This window comes from Hibiscus syriacus, unplaced genomic scaffold (genome assembly GCF_006381635.1).
Source record: "Hibiscus syriacus cultivar Baekdansim isolate YM2019G1 unplaced genomic scaffold, ASM638163v2 tig00110319_pilon, whole genome shotgun sequence".
NCBI classification, from domain to species: domain Eukaryota; kingdom Viridiplantae; phylum Streptophyta; class Magnoliopsida; order Malvales; family Malvaceae; genus Hibiscus; species Hibiscus syriacus.
The window spans coordinates 692,877-716,444 of NW_024062678.1; the positions used below are offsets into that span (position 1 = coordinate 692,877).

The 23,568-nt window shown below is 34.6% G+C and overlaps 1 protein-coding gene and 1 pseudogene across 1 annotated transcript; one reads left to right on the plus strand and one right to left on the minus strand.

Annotated features, from left to right (window-relative positions):
• Positions 1-5,568: 5,568 nt before the first annotated feature.
• Positions 5,569-10,176, plus strand: LOC120117284 (mannose-1-phosphate guanyltransferase alpha-like). The gene is made up of 16 exons (XM_039137575.1): positions 5,569-5,713; positions 5,925-5,990; positions 6,330-6,427; positions 6,520-6,620; positions 6,732-6,810; positions 6,956-7,016; positions 7,256-7,302; positions 7,421-7,513; positions 7,620-7,710; positions 7,990-8,038; positions 8,356-8,472; positions 8,680-8,827; positions 9,198-9,290; positions 9,423-9,491; positions 9,780-9,822; positions 9,908-10,176. The coding sequence occupies exons 2-16, from the start codon at positions 5,933-5,935 to the stop codon at positions 10,006-10,008; spliced, it is 1,248 nt and encodes a 415-aa protein (XP_038993506.1). The 5' UTR covers positions 5,569-5,713; positions 5,925-5,932; the 3' UTR covers positions 10,009-10,176.
• LOC120117159 lies at positions 10,146-13,252 on the minus strand (annotated as a pseudogene).
• Positions 13,253-23,568: the final 10,316 nt, after the last annotated feature.

The window sequence follows — 23,568 nt, forward strand, 5'->3', positions numbered from 1 at the left end:
TATGATCTTCCACTTGCACTCTGGGCTATATTTTATACACTTCGCATATAGGGTTTTCTGGTTTGACTCTGCAACATGGACATCAACATGGCATTTGATGCAATACTCTTTAATCGCCAGCATAGCTTCATTTTTTCCTCTGAATTGCACCACAACTGAAACTTCACCAGAATTATCGAATGATTCAGCCATTTGGTACGGAGATAAATGTGGCATGTCTGGGAATTCAGGTGCCTTCATCGCATCATAGTATCTCGTACATGTGAGGGGTAGCTTCATACGGTGTCGAAACTTCATCAATTGCACTTCCACCGAAAAAAATTTAATCATCGCCCAAAACGGGTTTTTCGGTTTCTTCATCTTCGCTTGAATCATCATGAATTTCTCCCCATTGATTTTCAGCATCAATATCAACAACCAATTCCGGTATGTTTCTCGTCTCATACTCTGCTGCTGCAGATGTCCCTTTGACTTCAATTCCACTTTCTAATAGTTCCATAAAACTATTCTGAAACTTGTATGTCGGGTACTCAAACTCACTATCGAAAGCCATTTCAGATGGATTTTGAGCCACACCTTTTGATGACCCAGGAACATTGCATATGTTACGCACATCAACAAATAACTCAATAATTTCTATATTGGTTGACTTATGTAATCCAACCATGGTTCCAATATCATCATCTTCTTCAAGTGGAACTACAACATATCTGACTGGGTTGGGGAATATCATAAACCTATACCTCAAACCATCAACTGCAGCTCGGATTTTTCTTTATATCTTCTGCTTCATTTCTATAAATGTGATGTCTTTTTTTAACATCATATTTATTGGTTTTTCAGACTAAAAAACAACTCCGACCTCATTTTCCATAATTTGTCCATTATAATGGACAATCATGAAAAAAAATGTTGCTCATTTTCTCTACAAATAAAAAAATAAATAAATTTAGATTAAAAAATTAGATAAGATAATTTCATAAATCATTAAATAATTAAATATAATATAATATACTATTATATTAAAGATAAAATAAAATTTGTTATTTAACTTGATTGACTGATTACTAATATTACTAATAATGATTTAATAATTATTATTAATATAATGATTTGATATTTAATGATTTAATAATAATATGATTTAGTCATGATTACTAATAATTATTTATTATAAATATTTAATGATTTAGATTTGATACTAATCATTTAGTAATTATTACTAATAATAATGATTAGTTTGATAATATTTTATATTTTTTAAAATATCAAACAAATTTGTTAATTAATTGTTATAAATTTTAAGATTATATTTCATTCAATTAATTTTTACTCCTTACTAATTTACACATATAATATAAATTAAACAAAATATTTTTTAAAAACAACACTAAATATTTTTAAACACAATATTTTTTTAAACGAGAATTATCTCGCACAAATTAGTTTATATAATTTAATATAAACTAACTAACTAACTAATTTACACATACACAATAACAAAAAATGGACAACACAAAATAATAAATTATTCGTGTATTTATGCCTTCTTCCTTTCCTTTCTTGTTTCTTTCTTCGAATCAATCTGTACGTGGGCAAATGTTGTGGAATAATGCCCTGTACGTGTAAACAAAATATTTCTTTAAACAACAATAAATTAAACAAATTAATTTTATTATATAATCTAATATATTATAATATAACTTAAACTATTTCTTTATTATAATATAACTTAGTTAAAATAACAAACTAACAAACTAATTAAGCACTAATTAATTTTTTTTATAATATAACTTCAACTTTAACAAACAACCTAATATACGTTTAAAGACACTAACAAATTAATTAAATATTTTTTTACATTTAATAACTTAAACTAAGAAACTAATTAACTAATTTTTTATATAATATAATATATAACTTAAACTAACAAATTAATATAATATAACTTAAACTAACAAACTAATAATTTATACTAACAAACTAATTAACTAAATTTTAGTTTTACCCTAAACTAACAAACTAATAATTTCATATAATAAACTAAATTAAACAATAAAAAACTACCTCACGAACAATGTTTGAGCCTTTATCTTCTTTTCTTCTTCTTCCTTTCCTTTCTCTCGACAAAGTTTCTATATGTCCTTCTGCTTCTGCTTTTACCCTAAACCCTCATATCCTTTATATAAATCAACTGAGCATTGGAGAGCATCATTAAATTTGACCGTTGAAGCAAATAATATTGAGCATTGAATCGTGTAATTATTGAGCGTTGAAATGCTACAATTCAACAGTAATATTTGTTGCATTTAGCAGCTAAATTAACGCTGCAATAATGCAACTATGGCTGCAGGAATCTCCCAGCTATGGCATGCAACACATACATGAGGGAGCAGCGAGAGCAGGCGACCAGGAGTAGGCGTTAATGGTTGTCGGGCGTGCATGGTGACCTAACAGGTCGCTGGGCGTGCATGGCGACCTACCACGTCGCCGAGACTGCATGGTGACCTACCCCGAGCCATGCACAGCTCCCACATGCATGCATAGCTCGTGAAATAAATAGTTTGAGGCGTTCGACGTGCATGAGCCATGCACATCTCCCACATGCCTCCTAAGTCGCCCTGAGTGCATGGCGACCTACGGCCTGAGTGCATCCTGCTCCTTGGTCGCCCGGAGCGCCTAGTGACCTGCATGCACACTGTAGAATTCACCCTATATCAGCAAATAATATGGCGAGAGCATTATCTCGTGAAATAAATATTTTGAGAACATTATCTCATGGATTTTGCCTATGAAAATTAGATGATTTTAGTTATTATTCTCTCATTTTTGGGTTTAAGGTTTTGATTATTTTTGTAGAAATATAAAATGAATGATTATGGTATGGTTAGTTTTTTAAGGGTAATGTAGATAAATGGTCTCCCAACTATATGTCATTGATTTGTTGAGTAATTTGACTATTAATAGTTATAAAATGGTTATCGATTATAGGGTATTGTTTTGTTGTGTACTTTACCTTTTTTTTAATAGTCTAGGGTAATTACAAGGTGACATATGTTCAAAAAATTCTTAACCAATTGACAATGTACACACACCTTGCAGATGTAGTAACTTGAACCCAATACATCTAAGAAGAATAACATTCCTTTTTGGTATTATCTTTCATATTCTTACCTTTATGAATAATGGTGGATCTCATATGATCTAAAGATTCAATGTGTAATATAGGACAGGTAGAATTATAAGTTGAATTTGAATCTCGTTCTATTATTTTTCATTGTCGATCGAGAGAAACTGATATTTGTATACCTTGAAGATTTATGAAAGTCAGTATGTAAGATCCACATATCTCTTGTAATCGATAGTGACACGTGAACACGCGACTATAACGTGGGGCATAGATATATGAGAACTTAAAAGAAATTGTGATCACATCATCTTTTTCACATATTCACCTCAAAAGTATTTGATTCAATACTTTAAAAAGGTCACGACATCTATATAATATAAAATAATTCTTATATATATATATATATATATATATATATATAACTAACATCTCGTTTGAGGGTATAACTTTCTTCTATATACATTTAATTTGTAGTGAAAAATATGGTCATTTTATATCTAAGTAAGCGCTTGCCCCGTATGTGCCCGAATAGCTTACCCAAACGATATAGGTTGATTTAATCAGGAAAGTTATGGGCAAATGAAATGTTCCTTTTAATGATGAATTGATAGTATCAATTAAGTTGGTGGTTATATGACAAGTTGGTGGTTATATGACAATTAGGGATGGCAAATGGGTACAGTTTCGTGGATTCCGCACCGCATCCGCTCCAATTGGAGCGGGGATGGGTATAATTTTAGCGGGTAGTGGGCGGGTGTGGATTTATAAAGTAGTACCCGTCGTGGGTGGTGGGCGGGTAATGGATTTGAGACATTACCAGCCTCGCATCCGCCCGCCCCACATCCACCCGCCCAGCTAAATATCTATTAAATTTTGGACCATTATGAATTTAGGTGTAATTTTAGAGACTAATTTATAAATTTTAATGTTGTATAATATATAACATATAATTTAACCAAATATTAAGGATATTTAATCTTTAATCTGGTCTTTAATTAGGGAAATATTCGGCTCTTTGATTAAACCCATAATCCCACTAACCACGTCACTTTCCATGTTCTTTAGCCCATGCTGCCCATCCAAACACAAATTAGCCGTACTATATGCATTAACATCAAAAGCAGCAGTTTCCATCTACATGCTCCCTACAATTTGTCTTCATAACATTCGTAGAGGCACTCCTCTGACAAATTGAAGCATGCGTTGCTACCCCATCACGAACTGTCTGGGAACCAACTCCAACATCCCATTAGTTTGCTGTCAGGCGGGTCTAGATGGGTATGTCGCTAGTGGGTAGTAGGTGTGGGGATGGATTTGAAAATGTACTCGCGTGGGTGGGTGTGGATTTGAAAATTTGTACCCATCATGAGCGGTGGGCGGGTGGTGGATTGAAAAATATTAGGTGGGTATGGGGATGGGGGAGGGGGTATCCGTACCCGACCCGCCCGTTTGCCATCCCTAATGACAATGTTGCCCCCTATAACTGATTTTGATAGCGATGTTCATTCTTTTCCGTACATAATTAACTCTCAAACCTTTTTTTTAATTTTTTTTTTTAAAATGATTTATATGTATGCGACCTTACCTAACTCAAAAGGTGGATGACGACTTCAAATTAGATTTTTTTCACAAAGTAAAGCTTTTTTACAAGCTTAAAGACCATTCCGACAACGTGACAACTCCGCTGAGAATATTAGAGAGATAGATCGTAATCAGTTATATGTTATCTTAATAAATGAAAATTGTATGTTTGAGCCCTTATTTAACTTGTAATCCTTTTAGTTTTCTTTCAAACTTCATTTATTGTTTTTATGTAGATAGTTGTACTAATGTTTTTAACTTGTGTTTTCAAATTGAACGATTTTTCTTTTGAAATTGGGTATTTTCATATTGGTCATTTTTTCTTTCAAGATGTCGATTATCTCGAGATTGCTTCATTATTCTTTATTATTTTTATCGTATATTTTAGAGAGTATATATTTACCTTTAAAACTCCTAACATATTAAAATGAGATAAAAAAAAACTTTGTACCAAAATAAAAAGGTGTAATTTAAAAGTTAAAAATTGTACAAATATAATTTCAAAGTGGTTAAAAAGTTAATATAAAATAATAATAGTAATAAGAGAACATCAGGATTTTTTAATTAATTAAGGAAAATACAATGTAGTATTTATTTAAAGACTCTTAATTATTTGATATTATATATATATATATATCCTGTTATATATGATGTTTGAATCTAAAATTATAAAAAAAATATTTCTTTAATGAGTGATACCGATTTATTCATACAAATCGGACACATTATTACGTACGGTTTCAATATCAAATAAATGTGATTAAGCTGGGCAAAGCGCAAAGGCTGAGGAAACTTCCTTCCTTTTGGCCTCCTATGCTTTTATTTTCACTTATTTTCTTATATTTTTAGCTTTATTTATCGTAAGCGAGTGGTGTCTGCCTCATCCTCGGATATCCCAATTTCTACTCGTTTATCCGATTCTCTGCACACTTTACTGGATATTCAAGAAAGCCGCTTCCTTTGTTTTACGTTCTTTATCTCTCAACATTTCTTTCTTTCTACTTCAGCATTTTCAGACATTTTAGTCACTGCCGCTTCGATCTTATTTGGTCGGTAGCGAATGAACTGAATTTTCGTCGAATATCTCATATGGGTCGTGTGTTGGATGTGAATTCATTTTGTTTGTTTGTTTTTTTAGCCAAGGGTCGTCTTATTTTTGTTATATAATACTTTGTTCGGGAATTGTTGTTATTGGAGATCTGGGTTTTTGTTGATTTGAAGATGGGGAGCTCAGACGAGAAAGTTGTTGCTGTGATCATGGTGGGTGGACCCACTAAAGGTATGACCTTGTTCTTTGAAAAATTATGCTGTGATTAAGTTCTTATGCTGAAAATTTTCGATCTTGAATGTTCTGGGTTGCTTGTTTATAATTCCGTTCGGGTTATTTGGATTGGATATGGAGTTTGTTTCCAATGGCTGATGTGTTTCTGTCCTTGTTTTTTCATTTGTGTTCACAATTTAAAGTCAAATTACTGAACCTCTTTCCTTTTCAATTGTTTGCTTGAGATCTCGGAAATTGAAATGCATTTGTTTTTTCATTTGTATTTAACATTTCCATCCAATATGAAGGTTTAACATGTAATAGCTTAGGATTTTGTTGGAACTTCGCATATTGCAGGCACTCGGTTTCGTCCCTTGTCATTGAACGTTGCAAAGCCTTTGTTTCCTTTGGCTGGACAACCTATGATTCATCACCCAATATCTGCTTGTAAAAGGGTATAATGTTTGATCTATATATTACAGAACATAAAATATGGACTTTTTATTTATAGTTCCGGTATTTATTAAGATTAACAACTCTGTTGTAGATTCCGAATCTAGCCCAGATCTATCTAGTCGGTTTCTATGAGGAGCGTGAGTTTGCATTGTATGTCTCATCAATCTCTACCGAGCTAAGAGTTCCTGTCAGGTAAATCCTTGCTTTTGTGCTTACTTAGATTTATAAATTCTCATGAGGGGATTGATGTGCCTTTATGATTGCTTCATCTTAGTGGTGATCATTTTTTTATGCTGCTATCAGATACTTGAGGGAAGATAAGCCACATGGTTCAGCTGGGGGGCTTTACAACTTCAGAGATCTGATCATGGAAGACAATCCGGTTTATATCTTAACCTGTTTCCTTCATAGAGGCATATATTTCTATATGTCGTAGTGTGAAATACACAGGCTGCAATATGCACTGTATGTCCGTACATACTTCACTTTGACTTACAAAGATGTGTTGTGTGCTTTTCTTTGTGCAGTCTCATATCTTCTTGCTGAATTGTGATGTTTGCTGCAGTTTCCCACTCCCAGAAATGCTCGGTAATCTTCTTTACAATGTTTGAGCCCTGTAACCTATCAATCTTAATTTTATTTATATAGTTTCTTGCTGCTATCATGCTATGTAGTGTGTTTTACATTGCGAAAATTCTGGTGTCAGTCTTTTAGGACTGAAGTAAAACTAGCAGTGGCACTATACAATGACAGCAAAGTTTATTTCTGTTTATATTGTCCTTCTTGACGATTAATTCTTCCTTTTTCTTTCTTTTATGCCTTTGTAGAGGCTCACAAAAGTTATGGTGGCATGGGGACTATTCTAGTAATCAAGGTTGGTCAGCAGACTTGCAAGATGTTCACACAATGAAATTTCTGTCATCGTGTGATCTTTTAGTATTTGTATTATTATTACTTTTTTGTTTTTTGGTCTCATTCTCTGCTCTTTGCAGGTTTCAGCTGAGTCAGCCAACCAGTTTGGGGAGTTGGTAGCAGATCCAGTCACCAATGAACTGTTACATTATACGGAGAAACCTGAAACTTTTGTATGATTAGAGATTCAACTACAATTTGGAAAATTCTCTATTTTTTGTTACCTTTCAATGCTTGAATATAATGGATGCTCTGCTGTAATTACTTGCCATAATTCAGGTAAGTGATCGAATCAACTGCGGTGTCTATGTGTTTACACCAGATATTTTTGATGCTATCCGAGGTGTTTCCTCTCAACGGAAAGACAGAGGTTGGTGATTAACGAACTTTAAATTGTGTTTCTAATTTCAAAGTTGCTACAGCTATGTACTCACTACTCAGTGGAAACATAACCTGAATCCACTTGCCTCTTCTACTTCTTTTTTCTAGACTACTTTAAACGTTAAAGTCTGTTTTTCCTTTTGAAGTTATCCCATTTTTCTAAATCATCATCCAATTGAAAATTTTCCTTTGCTCATATCCTTGTTATATGTGAATATCATTAATCTTCATTGTGCTAAGATCTGAATTCATGTTTTGTTATCTCTAGCCAATCTGAGACGTCTTTCCAGCTTTGAAGCCCTCCAGTCTGCTACAAGGTATGTCTGTTCTTTTCTTGATTTTACATCATCACAGCATATTAGGTGCATGCCCCATTCATTTCTCTTTCTTTGTCTTCATGGATTACACAAGTAAATTCTCACTTTTAGTTTATGCACTGTTTTAGTTAGATGGTGCTGGAATCTAAATGAAACTGAATTGTAAACATTCAGACAATTTTAAATCATATTGTGATTTTTGTATTGGTTGTGCCTCCCCCCCCCCCCCCATTTTGCATTTTTTTCGCATAGTGGAGTACTCGTCTTTATGTTGGAAGTTTCTCAACATGTATCCCAATAAGAGTACCTTTTATCAGGAATCCTCCGTCAGATTTTGTAAGGCTGGATCAAGACATCCTTACGCCTTTTGCTGGGAAGAAGCAGTTGTATACATATGAGACCATGGATTTCTGGGAACAAATAAAAACCCCGGGGTAAGCCAGACTGTCCCCTCTTTTTTATTCCCCGTCTTCATTTTGGCCCCTAGTTTTTGTATTTTTTTTAACAAAAACATAGAACCAAGATTAAAATCAGAAAATCAAACAAAACCAAGCCCGAGTGAGAATTGCATAACAAGATGAAAAGCAAAGCATAAGTTTCCCCTTCAACTAAGCCTGATTTTTCCTTGTTCATATCTGCAGAATGTCCTTAAAGTGTTCTGCTCTGTATCTTGCCCAATTCCGGTTCACTTCTCCCAATCTTTTGGCTAGTGGGGATGGCACAAAAAGTGCCACCATTATTGGTGATGTTTATATTCATCCATCAGCAAAAGTACATCCAAGTGCCAAGGTAACATCTTTTCATTGCATTCTAATCCTAATGTGCTTTGCAGAGTTGAGCACTACTTCTGTAGGTGAATCGACTATTATAAAGTTTTCATTTGATTGATGGAATTCAGATAACTTTGTCCCCTTCCGTTGTTGTAGCACCTATGGCCCAATTTAAGTGGGTGATAAAGTATATCAGATACTTGTATGCTATTTGCCATTCCTTAAATGCTTTTGAAAAATAATTAAATACAACTCCCAATTAGTACCCACTTAGATTAGAAAATATTTTCCACCCACGATTGTGTAGCTCCTTAATTTATGAGCATTCTCTTTCTTTATTATTGTCTGCATAGTCTATATGATTGATTACTCCGCTACATGTTAAACAGATCGGTCCCAATGTCTCAATATCTGCTAATGCCCGTATAGGAGCAGGTGTAAGGCTCATCAGTTGTATCATTCTTGATGGTGTTGAAATCATGGTAATCAACCGAATTCTATGTTTTTAATTTGGTATAGAAAACATTGCTCGAGGTTGCCTCGAATCTGAAGATCTGAGGCATGAATATTGATTTTCTTTGTTCCTATTGGTGACTCATTTTTTCTTTCCTCAGGAAAATGCCGTTGTTTTTCACGCAATCGTGGGGTGGAAGTCTTCTATCGGGAAATGGTCCCGTGTTCAGGCAAGTTTTACATGATATTGAATATTGATTACTGAAATATACTCTTTATTTTTTTTGAAGTATCAATGACCGATATCTATGTTTAGCACATACTCAAAGGTGGGCATGAGATGTTATCCTCTAAATATATGTAAAAACTTGGGAAAAAATGAGCATATCCGATTTAGATTCATAGTTATATCCGACACTCGGTCCAAGTCCGTTTTACATATGTTGAATGTTCTTTAGCCTGATAGTGAAAACCAATGCTGCCATTTTTGTGCTAAATTCAAATCCGACTTGTTGCAGGCTGAAGGAGACTATAATGCCAAACTCGGAATCACAATTCTTGGTACTTCCTTTTGATTATTTGCATTCCTTTTCATAAGATAACCTGTTAATCACGATGTTCAATCTGGTAGCCGCTTCTGTTACAGGAGAAGCAGTGGCTGTTGAAGATGAAGTAGTGGTCACCAACAGCATCGTTCTTCCGAACAAGACGTTAAATGTGAGCGTTCAAGATGAAATACTTCTATGATATTTGTATCCGTTCCTGATCTGCCGGATCTAGGCTCTCTCCCATAGTAATGTCATGGTTTTTTCCTCTGCATTTTGTGAACTAGGGAAATCATAGTATGTCATAAATTTACTCCTATGTAAACCTTTGAGATGTTGACATTAGAATAAGAGTAATTTTGGTTGTTTATTTGATTGTTTCAAATGTTTCTTATTCTTTCATTCACTTCAAAAAAGTCTTTATTTCTTGGGAGTGTCCTTAAAAAGTTAAAACAGGTACTCTACAGTTGATAAGCTTGAAGAATTCGGCCATGGGACGTGAACTGTGATCATCTGCTCATCATACTTGAACTCGACTGGCGCCTCATCGATTTTGCAGATCATTGGCTTCTCTGAAGCGTACACCCTTATTTCTCCACTTCCTTTCACTCCAATCCTCACCATATTATCATCATCTTCCAACACCAGTGACAGAATTGCACCCCCTGAATTAAGCATGTTAACCAGTCCGATGGGAGCAAATCGGATGTTTTTTCTCGGTAACATTGTCACAGGGGAGACTAAGTAGCTCATAATCGAATGGTTCAAGTGAAACCTCTACTTTATCTGATGATTTCATCAGCATTAGCTTCTTTTTCTTGAACATGTATACAGCAAAGATGCTGGCAATGCTCGCCGGAACTGGGCTCTTCCCATTGCTCCACTTGATGTCTTTTGGGCCGGCAAAGCAGCCGACCATGGCTGAAAACTGAGATGCACTCTCATTCCGTCGGGATTCACGGCACCATCCTCCTCCTTGACAGTTGAACAGTCCTAACACTCCTGTATACTGATTACACAATGCAAACGATTCAGATATTCACACCTTTAGCAATGCAAATGACTGAAATTATGATCTTACTTTGTTGAGGTTCCAAATCTTGAGCATTGTTTTCCTGTCATGCAAAGGGTCTTCGAAAAGACAATCACTCGTAGGGAGAGCATAGTGTTCGCATCTCAATATGGATCCGTTGAGTAATGCAAGGCTCTTTAACAACTCGAAGTTGTGTTGTCCGACGGAGTCACTCACATAAACCGGTCCACCGGATATAGCCCGAGACGCGGCATGGAATTCGGCACATTGGTGAGTTGATTGGAACATGTCCCAATCCGGGTGTATGAAATTCCCCATCCACAAGATGTTGTAGGCACAATGAACCATGTGGCAACACTGAAGCCAATATGTCCCGTTTGGATCTCACGAGAGGTCAGTGCACCAGAAATCATCACCTACGTAGAGAAGCACAAAACATTTTGAGTTAAACCCTAAACCCTAAATCATACGTAGAGAAGCCAAAATGTTCCGTCGTGTTCCAGTTTTGAAATACATACCGACACGACCGAGTGAAATGGTCGCTGTTCTGAGGAAGAAGTCATTGCAGTGTTCCATGCTAGCGATAACGCCGTTCCCTTTGAAATTTTTCTCAAGGAAGCCGTCAGAGCCTCGTAATACGATTTGGCGAGTTCTACACGTCCGCCGTACTCCTCCGCCAGCATCTCGAGCAGCTGAAATACAGCAATCAGCACAATAATGTTACATGTGAAAGAGACTGCCAAATTGCCACCACTAGCCTGAAATGACGTATCCGGAAATGAAGCAACAAAGGTGGACCTAATTTATTAAACATTCACATGATGCACGTAAAACAAAATACATTGCATTGACACCATTTATAACCCATTCACCCAAAGGGACACGCGCCAAGACATGGTTTCTGTTTCATTTTAGGCTTAGCGGTGTGTACTTGCATAGAAGAGAGTAGGGCGGTAAATGAGATGGGTAGTGGAAATTGAATATTGTTGAGTTCCATCATCCGATTCGAAACTTAAATTCAAATTCAAATTTAACTTTTATGTATGTACTCGTTGAAAAAGAAATATGTATAAATGTTTTTTCGAGTTAAATATTAAATAATTCATTTAAATTTGTTAATAAATTGGGTCAAACTCAAGCTCGAATTAAGTATGACTAAACTTTGATTAAATCAAATTCGAGTAATTCATTATTTATCCAGTGTCATAAAAGAGAGGGTTGGAGAACTTACATGGATCACGTCAACCTTGAAGCCATCAATACCCACCGATTCAAGATGAGAATGAAGTCCTTGGTACAACTCGTCAACCATTTCCCGGTGGGACTAATCCTACACCGTTGTTCACAATCTTGTCCACTACTAAATCCTCCATTGTCATTTGTAAGCCCTGGGACAATTTAGGGGTAATGACCTCTGCGGGAGGCATTCCTTGGACCTTGGGTCTAATCCCACCCCAATGTCCACATAACGCATGCCACACATATACATGTTTTATGCTCTTAAACTCTTCTTTTAGGTCCCTTACAAAGGCACCATACCCTTCTTATTAGGTGACTTACTACTTTCATACTCTCTAAACTTGTAGTTCTCTTCTGGTTTTATCAGCCTACATGGCATTTGCTCACCGGCACAAGTTCGATTGATGCCTTCTTTATCACTGATGGGGTCATCGTCATGGCAAACGGACTGTCACCCATCGTCGATAATGACTATCCCCGGAGGGCAGCCACCCTCAGCTAGGGTTTTTGACACCTTTCCAAACGCCTTTAGGGTATACATTAAGGTAAAACTCATCCCAAGTGCACCAACCAAATTTGTCTACAATATTCAAGGAGCCTGAAGGTTTCGAGATGGACCTTCATGGCGTCCCCCACCAGTTTATACGGATCATCACCAACGTGCATGTAGATGCAACTCTGGAAGGTTGAGCCAATCACCTTGGTGGAACCATTCTCCATGCACAAGTCTACGTTATCATCAACTCCCGGCTGGAGAGAATCCCTGAAAGGCCTTCGAGAAGTGAAAGGAGAAGATCGTAGGGACGGCGGCCGGACTTATTTTTATCCAAAATCATTATCTGTGTCTCGTGCTCAATATCTTTTCCACTGTTCCCAACCCAGTCTAGAATTTGAACCTGAATATGCTCATGAACCTTATGCCACTGAGCTTGCCTATGGGCACAACGTGATGGCTTTTCGACTCCTCGGCGTCGAACCCGATAAAACATCCTACGGTGGTCTTGGATTTGAGTGGTGATAGGGTGGCTACAATGTTTGCAGGGACATTGGACAGAATCGGTTGTGCATTAGCAAGGAAGTTTGTTCCTTCAAGTGTTATGGACGCGAGTAGATGAGCATCAGTTGCGTCCAAGACATTCTTGGTTGTGGTAGGAGTGTTAGTGTAAATGAACATTAGTTCAATTTAAGTTTTGGAGAAGCATTGATCATGTTTATGCGTCTTGAGTTTGAAGGAGGTTTGAAGTTGAAGATTGCAAGGGGAATGTTAGTGTATGTAAATGCATGGCATATAAGTACACGTGCAACTACTGTGCATGATGGTTGTGCAGCTGAGGATTAGTTCACTGCAGCTGATCAGTTGAAGCAGTTAGTTTGTTGTGAAGTTAGTTACATCATCAGTTATAGTACTAGCTATAAATACTTTCCTTGAGAATTGTAATACACACACTTGAAAATAATGAATTTCAGAAGATTTGTTTCTCATTTGTTCTCTGTTCTTGCTTACACAGATTAGACATCTATTGTTAATCATTACATGGTATCATTTGCCAAAACGGTCCTGCAGTTTCTAGTTTGCTTCCTTTCTTGGAGGTTCTTGAAGGTTCTTGCTTTTCTTTGAAGATGGTGGACTTACAACAAGCTGGTGTTCAGTCTCCGGTGAATACCATAGTTACTTCATCGTCATATGGATTTTCAATCCTGTACAGTGTGCAACATATACCTAAACAGGATGTCATAAAACTTACTGAGTCAACATACCTTCTTTAGAAACATCAGGTGACCCTTATAATTAATGGATATGGATTGTTGGCCTATATCTCTGGTGATAGTCCTGCTCCTTCTCAGTTTTTTGCAAATGAGTCTAGGCAGCTTGAGGGAAATCCAGTGTATGTTGTGCATAGGCAACAAGACAAGTTGCTTACTTCGTGGTTATTGACAACGGTTAGCATGGAGGTTTTGCCACATCTCACGGGGCTCACATCCGCTCGTACAATCTGGAATGCAGTTTCAAGGTTGTTTGGAGTTCATTCTAGTGCCAAGATTTCTCCTCTTAGACACAGTTTGCACTCTCAGAGGAAAGTTGGCTTGACTGTGAGTGATTATTTAGCCAAGATCAAGACAATCTGTGATTTGTTGAATGCTGTTGGCTGTGATGTACCTGAACAAGAACAAGTAAGTGTGATTCTTACTGGGTTGTCAATGGAATTCGAGTCCATTATTTCTATAGCGTCTCATGATGTAGTATCCTTGGATAGTCTCACTGAAATGCTTCTGGACTGTGAGGCTAGGAAAAAAGCCTTTTTAAGCGATGGTATTGCTGCAAATATGATTGTTCAGTCAAAATAAGAGAATTGGTCGAGGTCTCAAGCAATCACTGAAACGGATGCAACAGAAAAATAGTTTTATTCCATGAGAGGTCAGCATGAAGGCTATCGTGGTCGAGGCAGAGAAAGGTTTAATAATTCGAATCGACCACAGTGCCAGTTGTGTGGAAAGTTTGGGCACATTGTTCAGCGGTGTTATCGTCGTTTTGATCGAGATTTCACTGGAGTTGCCAATGAAGAAACCGTCTGTTGAGCAGTGGAAGAAACCGTCTGAACAGATTGTTCCTGTGAATGGACATGCGTATAATCACATGTTGAGTTCTCCTGTCTTCTACCACTATCCATCCAGCTCTATGTAGGGTATGCCCTATGCTTTCACTCGTCAAGGACTGCCTTACTCCTCGAATCAGGTAATGAATACCTTTCCTGGGGACTGTGTAGCTCATCCTACAACAACAGAAAGATAATAGTCGTTTGTTAATACTGCACTTACTGTTTTTTCCACTATGCCTAGTATGGCAGCAGTTCAGAGTGTTTCAAAACACTCTAATGCTTTGTGGTATCCAGACACGGGTGCCACTCATCACGTATCAAATGATCTTGTACCGTTCAATTCAGGTATGACATACAAAGGTAACAATACTATTTTAATGGGAAATGGTGAAGGAATTAAAATTGATCATGTTGGTCAAGGCTTTATGTCTTCTAGTCTCAGACCTCTGGTGTTACAAAATATGCTACATGTCCCACACATTAAGAAGAAGTTGCTATCAGTATCCCAATTCACTCGTGATAACAATGTATTTATTGAGTTTCATCCTTTTGAATGCTTGGTGAAGGATGCACATACTCGAACCATTCTGTTGAGAGGGAAGCTCACACGTTAAGGTTTATACCAACTGCTATCGTATGAAGAAAAGAAATCGTGTTGCATGGTGAATAATGTGACCAAGGCTTCAAACAGTCTGGAACTTTGGCATAGGCGCTTAGGACACTCCTGTGAGAAGACTATCAAAGATGTTATGAAAATGTGTAAGGTTTCTTCTAGTGAAAATAAATTGAACAATGTTTATTCTGCGTGTTTACAAGGCAAGGCTCACAAGCTACCTTTTTGTAATTAGTTAATTGAATACAAAGAAACTTTTCAACTGGTTGTGTCAGATGTGTGGGGACCTGCTCTTGTAGTTTCGACTGAAGGTTTCGTATATTATGTATCGTTTATTGATGTGTTCAGCAGACATACCTGGGTGTATCTAATTAGAAAGAAATCTGAAGTCAGGCAATGCTTTCTCAATCTTGTTAAAATAGCCGAGGTTCAGTTTGGGAAGAAAATCAAAGCATTGCAGAGTGATGGTGGAGGTGAATATCAGGCTCTGAAGAGTTGGTTTTTTACCAATAGAGTACAGCATCAAATCTCTTATCCCAGCACGTCAGAGTAAAATGGGAAGGTTGAACGTAAACATCGCCACATTGTTGAGATGGGACTAGCCATGTTAACTCAAGCATCACTGCCAATAAAGTTCTAGAGTCATGCCTTCACTATGGAAGTGTATATCATAAACAGACTCTCATCTAAGACCATTTCAGGCAAGACACCTTTTGAAGTTCTTTATCAGAAAACTCCCGACTACTCGGGTATGATAGTTTTTGGGTATTCTTGTTTCCCTTTCTTAAGGTCGTTTAATCAACATAAATTGGATTTTCGGTCAAGACAGTATGTGTTTCATGGGCCCAACACCTCACATCATGGGTATAAATGCCTAGACAGTGATGGCAGAGTTTTTGTCTCTCGTAATGTGAGGTTTGATGAGCAAGTTTTTTCATTTGATAAGAATCAATTTGTGTGCAAGTGTCATGGACAAGAAGTCATCACGACTGGACAACTGCCTATAATTTATAATAAGCGTGGAGCCACACCGCTTGGAAATCATAATAATGTTGGGGTAGGTGCGCATAATCCAAGTCAAAATATTGTTGGGACCATGCCTTTTGGAATGGTGAATGTACGTGGTAAAGCTATTGGGGACACAAACGCATAGGTCCAAGAGTTAGATAATGCACATGGCGAGGTTCAAGATTGTGGTGCGGCAATTTTAAATGATATTGGTAATGCCTTTTCAACCGGCCATTATATTGATAATGCACATGGTGTAACATCCTCAATATCGGGCTAGTGACTTAAAGGTGAATTTTGAAAGTATTGTGTTCAATTTCAAAATAAGTTAAAAAGTTCATAATTTTAATTGGAGAATTTTGAGGTTGGATTTAATAGTAAAGTTTGAAAGTAATAAGGGTATTATGGTCTTTTCTAAGAGAAGATTTTTATTTCTCTTTTAAGGGATATAAAAACGTGGGAATGAGGGGAAATGAGTTTCCAGAGTTTTCTTCTTCTCCTTTCTTCTTCACGCATGGAAGCCAAGAGCTAAGGTGAGAATTTTTATTAGTTGATTATTATTTGAATTCTAAGTTTGTTTTGATTCTTTGGAAAGTAAGAAAGCTTAAGGAAGTCTAAAGATAAGTAAAAACTCAAAGATGAAGATATTAGAAGAGATTAAAGAATATGGGTTTTTAGGTGAAATTTTGAATAAGAAGGTTTAAACGAATTTGGAGGATGAATTGGACTTGTCGTCTATAAGAATAAGAAGTTAGAAGTGCTATAATTAAGTTTGGATAACATGAAAACTTTGGTATGATTATTGATTTCCATAAGAAATATGGAATTTTGAGGTTAAAGATGAGATAAATGAATATTAATGAGTTTAAGTATGTATATGTAAGTTAGGAATATGAAAGGGGATGAAAGATGAAGAGTTTGAATTGAATCAAGTGGATTTTTGAGCTCAAAAATGATTTCTGGGCTAGGGGGAATCGGTACCCATTCAAAGGGGTACTGATACCCTCTCAAACAAGCAGAATTCCAGAATGTCATGAGGGTATCGATACCCCCAGTAGGATATCGATACCCCCTAAAGGAAAATGGAAATGTTGATTTCTTAAAGTCGTTTAAACTATTAGTATCAAGTTATAAGGTTAGATTTTGATAGATTGCCTTAAATGGTATATTTGTGTAGATACCGAGCATAAATCAGTTCCGGAACATTTGGAAAATAAGATCGATCAAGGGAAATATGAGAGATCGGTATTAACTTAGTGAGGCCAAGGTGAGTGCATCTTATTTTATAGGATTATAAGGAAATTGGACTTGTGATAAGTCTATTTCTGATAGTTGTTTTATTATGCATGAAGTGTTGATTATAAGTAGGCGAATGACATGAAATGTATGTATGATTGATTATATGAGCTGATATGTTCTTGTATGTGTTATAATTTATGTAAGTATAAAGAATAAGTCATATGATAAGATCTACATAATATATAGAATGGAAAATATATGTTTATGAAGAGTTATAAGAGAACCTACATAAATCATATGATAAAGGGAGTATAGGATTATGAAATAAAATATGTAAAAATAAAAGAATATGATGAAAGTGAATCCACGAGAAACGATAGAAACTAGGTAATTATGTGGAAAGGTTATATGAATGATGGGATTATGAGTGTACATAGTGGTATAATTAATTATGAGAATTTAATATAATAGCGTTATATGATTTAATGTGAATTGAAAGAAACTAAATAAGATTGAGTTATAGAATGAAATGAGAATAATGTATCAATTAGGAAACTTGAATATGGAGTGATATGAGAAAATTATAGGAGTTATATGAAATTGAATTAAGTAAATTGATTAATTTGTATATAAAAGAAATAATAGAAGTAATATATATGTTTATCAGTATAATATAGGTTATGTAATATAAGTGCATACCAAGAAATAAAGAATAAGATAGATGATGCGATGTAAATTATATTATGAATTAGTGATATATGAATGTGATATAAATATATAATAAAACTTATGTGTTGTATGATAAATATGAACATATGAGAAGAAGAGATAAGATAAGTGACTTGTGATAGGAACTATATGACCATAAATTATGTAAATAGGAATCATTTAAGTGATATGTATCTATGAATATTTGGATATGTATATAAATGATGTGATATATGAGGTCATATGAAATATTATATTATATGACTATGTGAGTATATGAAAAAGAATATAAGTACATGTGAATTATATAGAAATGATTTATGTAAACATGTTTGATATGTATTACATGTATGTGAATATAAGAGAATAGAACATAAACCATATGAAAAGATATAAGTCCTATGATATTACCTATGTGAATATATGAGAAAGTATAGGAGTTATATATATCACATGATCTGTGTGATTTCACAAGAAATGACATGAGCTATGTGATTTCATGATTATAAGAGATCAGACATGCGATAAGAGATAAGTAATATGAATGTGTGAATATGAAATGAAATAAATGATAATGCCCATGTTATGTGTCATGAGAGCTAGGGGTATAGTTGGCATGCCAAGAGTCGAGGGTCTACGCGGTCCTTCGGGACATATATGTATTCTTTGGAACATATATGGGGTCTGTTGAGACACATATGTGATCCTTGGCATATGTATATGGTTCTTAAGGAATGATATGTGGTCCTTATGGACATTATTATATGGCACTACGGTGCAATTCTACGTGGCACTACGGTGCAATTCTACGTGGCACTACGGTGCAATTCTACGCGGCACTTCGGTGTATTTATACGAGCTGTGGTGACAGCATTTGTGCACAACCTCAATGCACTCAAATATCTTTAGTTCTCACCAGTGTATCATGGGCTAATAAAGAAACAATAACAAATGCAATATATATATATATATGATGGATATGTTTTTTATTATACGAAATGCGTTATATGAATTGTATGATGATATATGTACATGAGTGTATTTGTTATATAAAAAGGATGTGTGATTTTGTATGAATTTGTTATATGATTTTGTATGATAAGTTAGTATTAAATGTTCATGTGTTATGTTATATGGAATGTTTTATGATTTCTATTATATGTTTTATTTGCCTCACTAAGTCATCGACTTAGCGTGTGATTGTTTCACACGTAGGTTCGAAAAGAATATAGAGAGCAATGTGGAGTAAGACAGGTCAGTATCTCCTTTACAAAGTTCAGATCAGAAAATATATGTAATTGGTATATTGAGGTAGTTGGCATGTAAATAAAGTTTTGGAATTTGATATGCTCTAATTGGTTTGTAAAATCATATGATACTAATTTATGTAAATTAGTCAATTGTATTTAGTAAAAGTTTTAAAATTATTTACTATTTTGTTCAAGTAAAGGTTTTGAAAAGTCAATGTGACATCTCGGACTCGTATCCGGATCGGGTACGGGTTGGGGGTGTTACATTTAATGGTATCAGAGCTACGGTTTAGCCAATTAAATCGAAGTCAATAGCATTTTTTTTATTAAAAAAATGTACATGCCAACACGAAGTGAAAAAGTTTCTGGTCTGAACGGTAAGGAGTTTGTTGTCTTATTAATAGAGTTCAATAGTTATATTATATTAGATGTGTGATATTTAGAGCTTCAAAAGTGAAGCACAATGCAATAGACCTGAAGGTAATAGCATTCACCTGCCCTGGCCAGGCAGGGAGAAGAGCGAAAAACCTCAGGGAATGCCTGTACAAGTTTAGAAAATGTCTTCATGATGTTGAATAATATTTTGATGTGTTTTCAATTTTCCACTTCTTTAACTCATAGAATTAATGTATCAAATTAGTTGAAAGAGTTAAGAGCACCCGAGTTCAAGGGTGGATTTGAGGAAGATTCTGTTGTTATAGACCTTTGGGTTAAATGATATGAAGATAATCATTAGAAGGTTTTCATTTCTGCAAATGGAGAAGTTAAATTGAGTAGTTTCGTTACTAAGTGGACAAGTTAGAATATGGTGAACAAGTGTCACCATAAGAACGTTAAAGGATCGAATGATGTGGTTAGAATTGTAAAAGAGTTCAATAATAAGTGCATCAGTGATATGTTTATAAGATGAATGAAATCAGAGTTATGGATTTGAATCAAAGGGGTAGTATTGTGTATAAGTAAGATTGTGAATATGATAAAGGTTTGTATTCCAGATGGAAATAGTTAGCGTTGACTAACAAGATTGTGTGATGAAATGTATTGGAGTTATAAGATTTTAAGATATTGTCAGGATATGATAACCAAATATGAAGTGAATCTGGATACAGTTGTATACTGTGATCATAGTAAAGTGATATAGTGAAGGAAGTGAGGATTTGTATGTTTGAGTAAAGCTAAGGATTGATAAGAAGAATTTAAGAATGGATACATCATTAATCAGTTTATAAGATAAAGAAGTTAGAATGTTAAGTATGAATAATGGAAATTGCATGGTGTATGAGAATAAAGGTGGATTTATAAGTTAAGTAAATTATTGTTGAGATAATTTCGAATCGAAATGATGTATATAATTGATTGATTGATTGATTAGGGCTTGTGCCCTAGATTGAACTGTTGCTATTGATGAGTTGTAATAGTAAAAGTGATAAAGTTGTAAGATTTGGAAAAGATGTAAGGTTAAGTCAATCAAGTCTGATGTGGATTTAGATATGGTAGTATATTCTGATAATGTAATGTGGTATAGTTAAGAAGATACAGATTTGTGTATCTAAAGGAAGCTAGAAGAGTATGAGAGTCTGAAGAAAATATATGACCTATGCTATAAGAAGATTTTAAATTAGGGAAAAGTAATTGAATAAGGAAATGAAATAATTGAGTTTAAAGGATCAGATATGATAAAGGTTATGTTGAAGTATAAATTATAAGTTGATTAGAAGTAAGAAAGGTTTGTCAGAGGATGTGAAAGATTGTTTGATTCTGCAAGATGTATGTTTTAATTATCTATGATGAAGATTTAAAGTTATGTTTCTTGGTCAAGTAGAAGTAGTCAGAGAAACAAAGAATGATTTATATGATTAAAGAAGATAAGAGACAGTAAAGTGATTATAGAATAAAAGTTGGAGTATGATTGCAAGGCAATTAGAGATTGATGAATAAATTGATTGATTTATGATTTGAAGTGATAAGAACTGAAGTTAGTGTATACTTGATAAGTGATATGATATGGATGTATAAGGGAAGAAGGTAGATGAAGAACTAAAGGAATGAAAAGTAAGTTTTCTGATGGTGACAGGAAAGATTAAATAAATGAAGCAACATGAAAACATTAGAACATATGTTCTTATCAAGATGTACAGTGAAAATTCGAGGACGAATTTTCTTTAAAGGAGGGGAGATTTGTAACATCCTCAATATCGGGCTAGTGACTTAAAGGTGAATTTTGAAAGTATTGTGTTCAATTTCGAAATAAGTTAAAAAGTTCAGAATTTTAATTGGAGAATTTTGAGGTTGGATTTAATAGTAAAGTTTGAAAGTAATAAGGGTATTATGGTCTTTTCTAAGAGAATATTTTTATTTCTCTTTTAAGGGATATAAAAACGTGGGAATGAGGGGAAATGAGTTTCCAGAGTTTTCTTCTTCACGCATGGAAGCCAAGAGCTAAGGTGAGAATTTTTATTAGTTGATTATTATTTGAATTCTAAGTTGGTTTTGATTCTTTGGAAAGTAAGAAAGCTTAAGGAAGTCTAAAGATAAGTAAAAACTCAAAGATGAAGATATTAGAAGAGATTAAAGAATATGGGTTTTTAGGTGAAATTTTGAATAATAAGGTTTAAACGAATTTGGAGGATGAATTTGACTTGTCATCTATAAGAATAAGAAGTTAGAAGTGTTATAATTAAGTTTGGATAACATGGAAACTTTGGTATGATTATTGATTTCCATAAGAAATATGGAATTTTGAGGTTAAAGATGAGATAAATGAATATTAATGAGTTTAAGTATGTATATGTAAGTTAGGAATATGAAAGGGGATGAAAGATGAAGAGTTTGAATTGAATCAAGTGGATTTTCGAGCTCAAAAATGATTTATGGGCTAGGGGGAATCGGTACCCATTCAAAGGGGTACTGATACCCTCTCAAACGAGCAGAATTCCAGAATGTCATGAGGGTATCGATACCCCCAGTAGGGTATCAATACCCCCTAAAGGAAAATGGAAATATTGATTTCTTAAAGTCGTTTAAGCTATTAGTATCAGGTTATAAGGTTAGATTTTGATAGATTTCCTTAAATGGTATATTTGTGTAGATACCGAGCATAAATCAGTTCCAGAACATTTGGAAAATAAGATCGATCAAGGGAAATATGAGAGATCGGTATTAACTTAGTGAGGCCCAGGTGAGTGCATCTTATTTTATAAGATTATAAGGAAATTGGACTTGTGATAAGTCTATTTCTGATAGTTGTTTTATTATGCATGAAGTGTTGATTATAAGTAGGCGAATGATGTGTTATAATTTATGTAAGTATAAAGAATAAGTCATATGATAAGATCTACGTAATATATAGAATGGAAAATATATGTTTATGAAGAGTTATAAGAGAACCTACATAAATCATATGATAAAGGGAGTATAGGATTGTGAAATAAAATATGTAAAAATAAAAGAATATGATGAAAGTGAATCCACGAGAAACGATAGAAACTAGGTAATTATGTGGAAAGGTTATATGAATAATGGGATTATGAGTGTAAATAGTGGTATAATTAATTATGAGAATTTAATATAATAGCGTTATATGATTTAATGTGAATTGAAAGAAACTAAATAAGATTGAGTTATAGAATGAAATGAGAATAATGTATCAATTAGGAAACTTGAATATGGAGTGATATGAGAAAATTATAGGAGTTATATGAAATTGAATTAAGTAAATTGATTAATTTGTATTTAGAAGAAATAATAGAAGTAATATATATGTTTATCAGTATAATATAGGTTATGTAATATAAGTGCATACCAAGAAATAAAGAATAAGATAGATGATGCGATGTAAATTATATTATGAATTAGTGATATATGAATGTGATATAAATATGTAATAAAACTTATGTGTTGTATGATAAATATGAACATATGAGAAGAAGAGATAAGATAAGTGACTTGTGATAGGAACTATATGACCATAAATTATATAAATAGGAATAATTTAAGTGATATGTATCTATGAATATTTAGATATGTATATAAGTGATGTGATATATGAGGTCATATGAAATATTATATTATATGA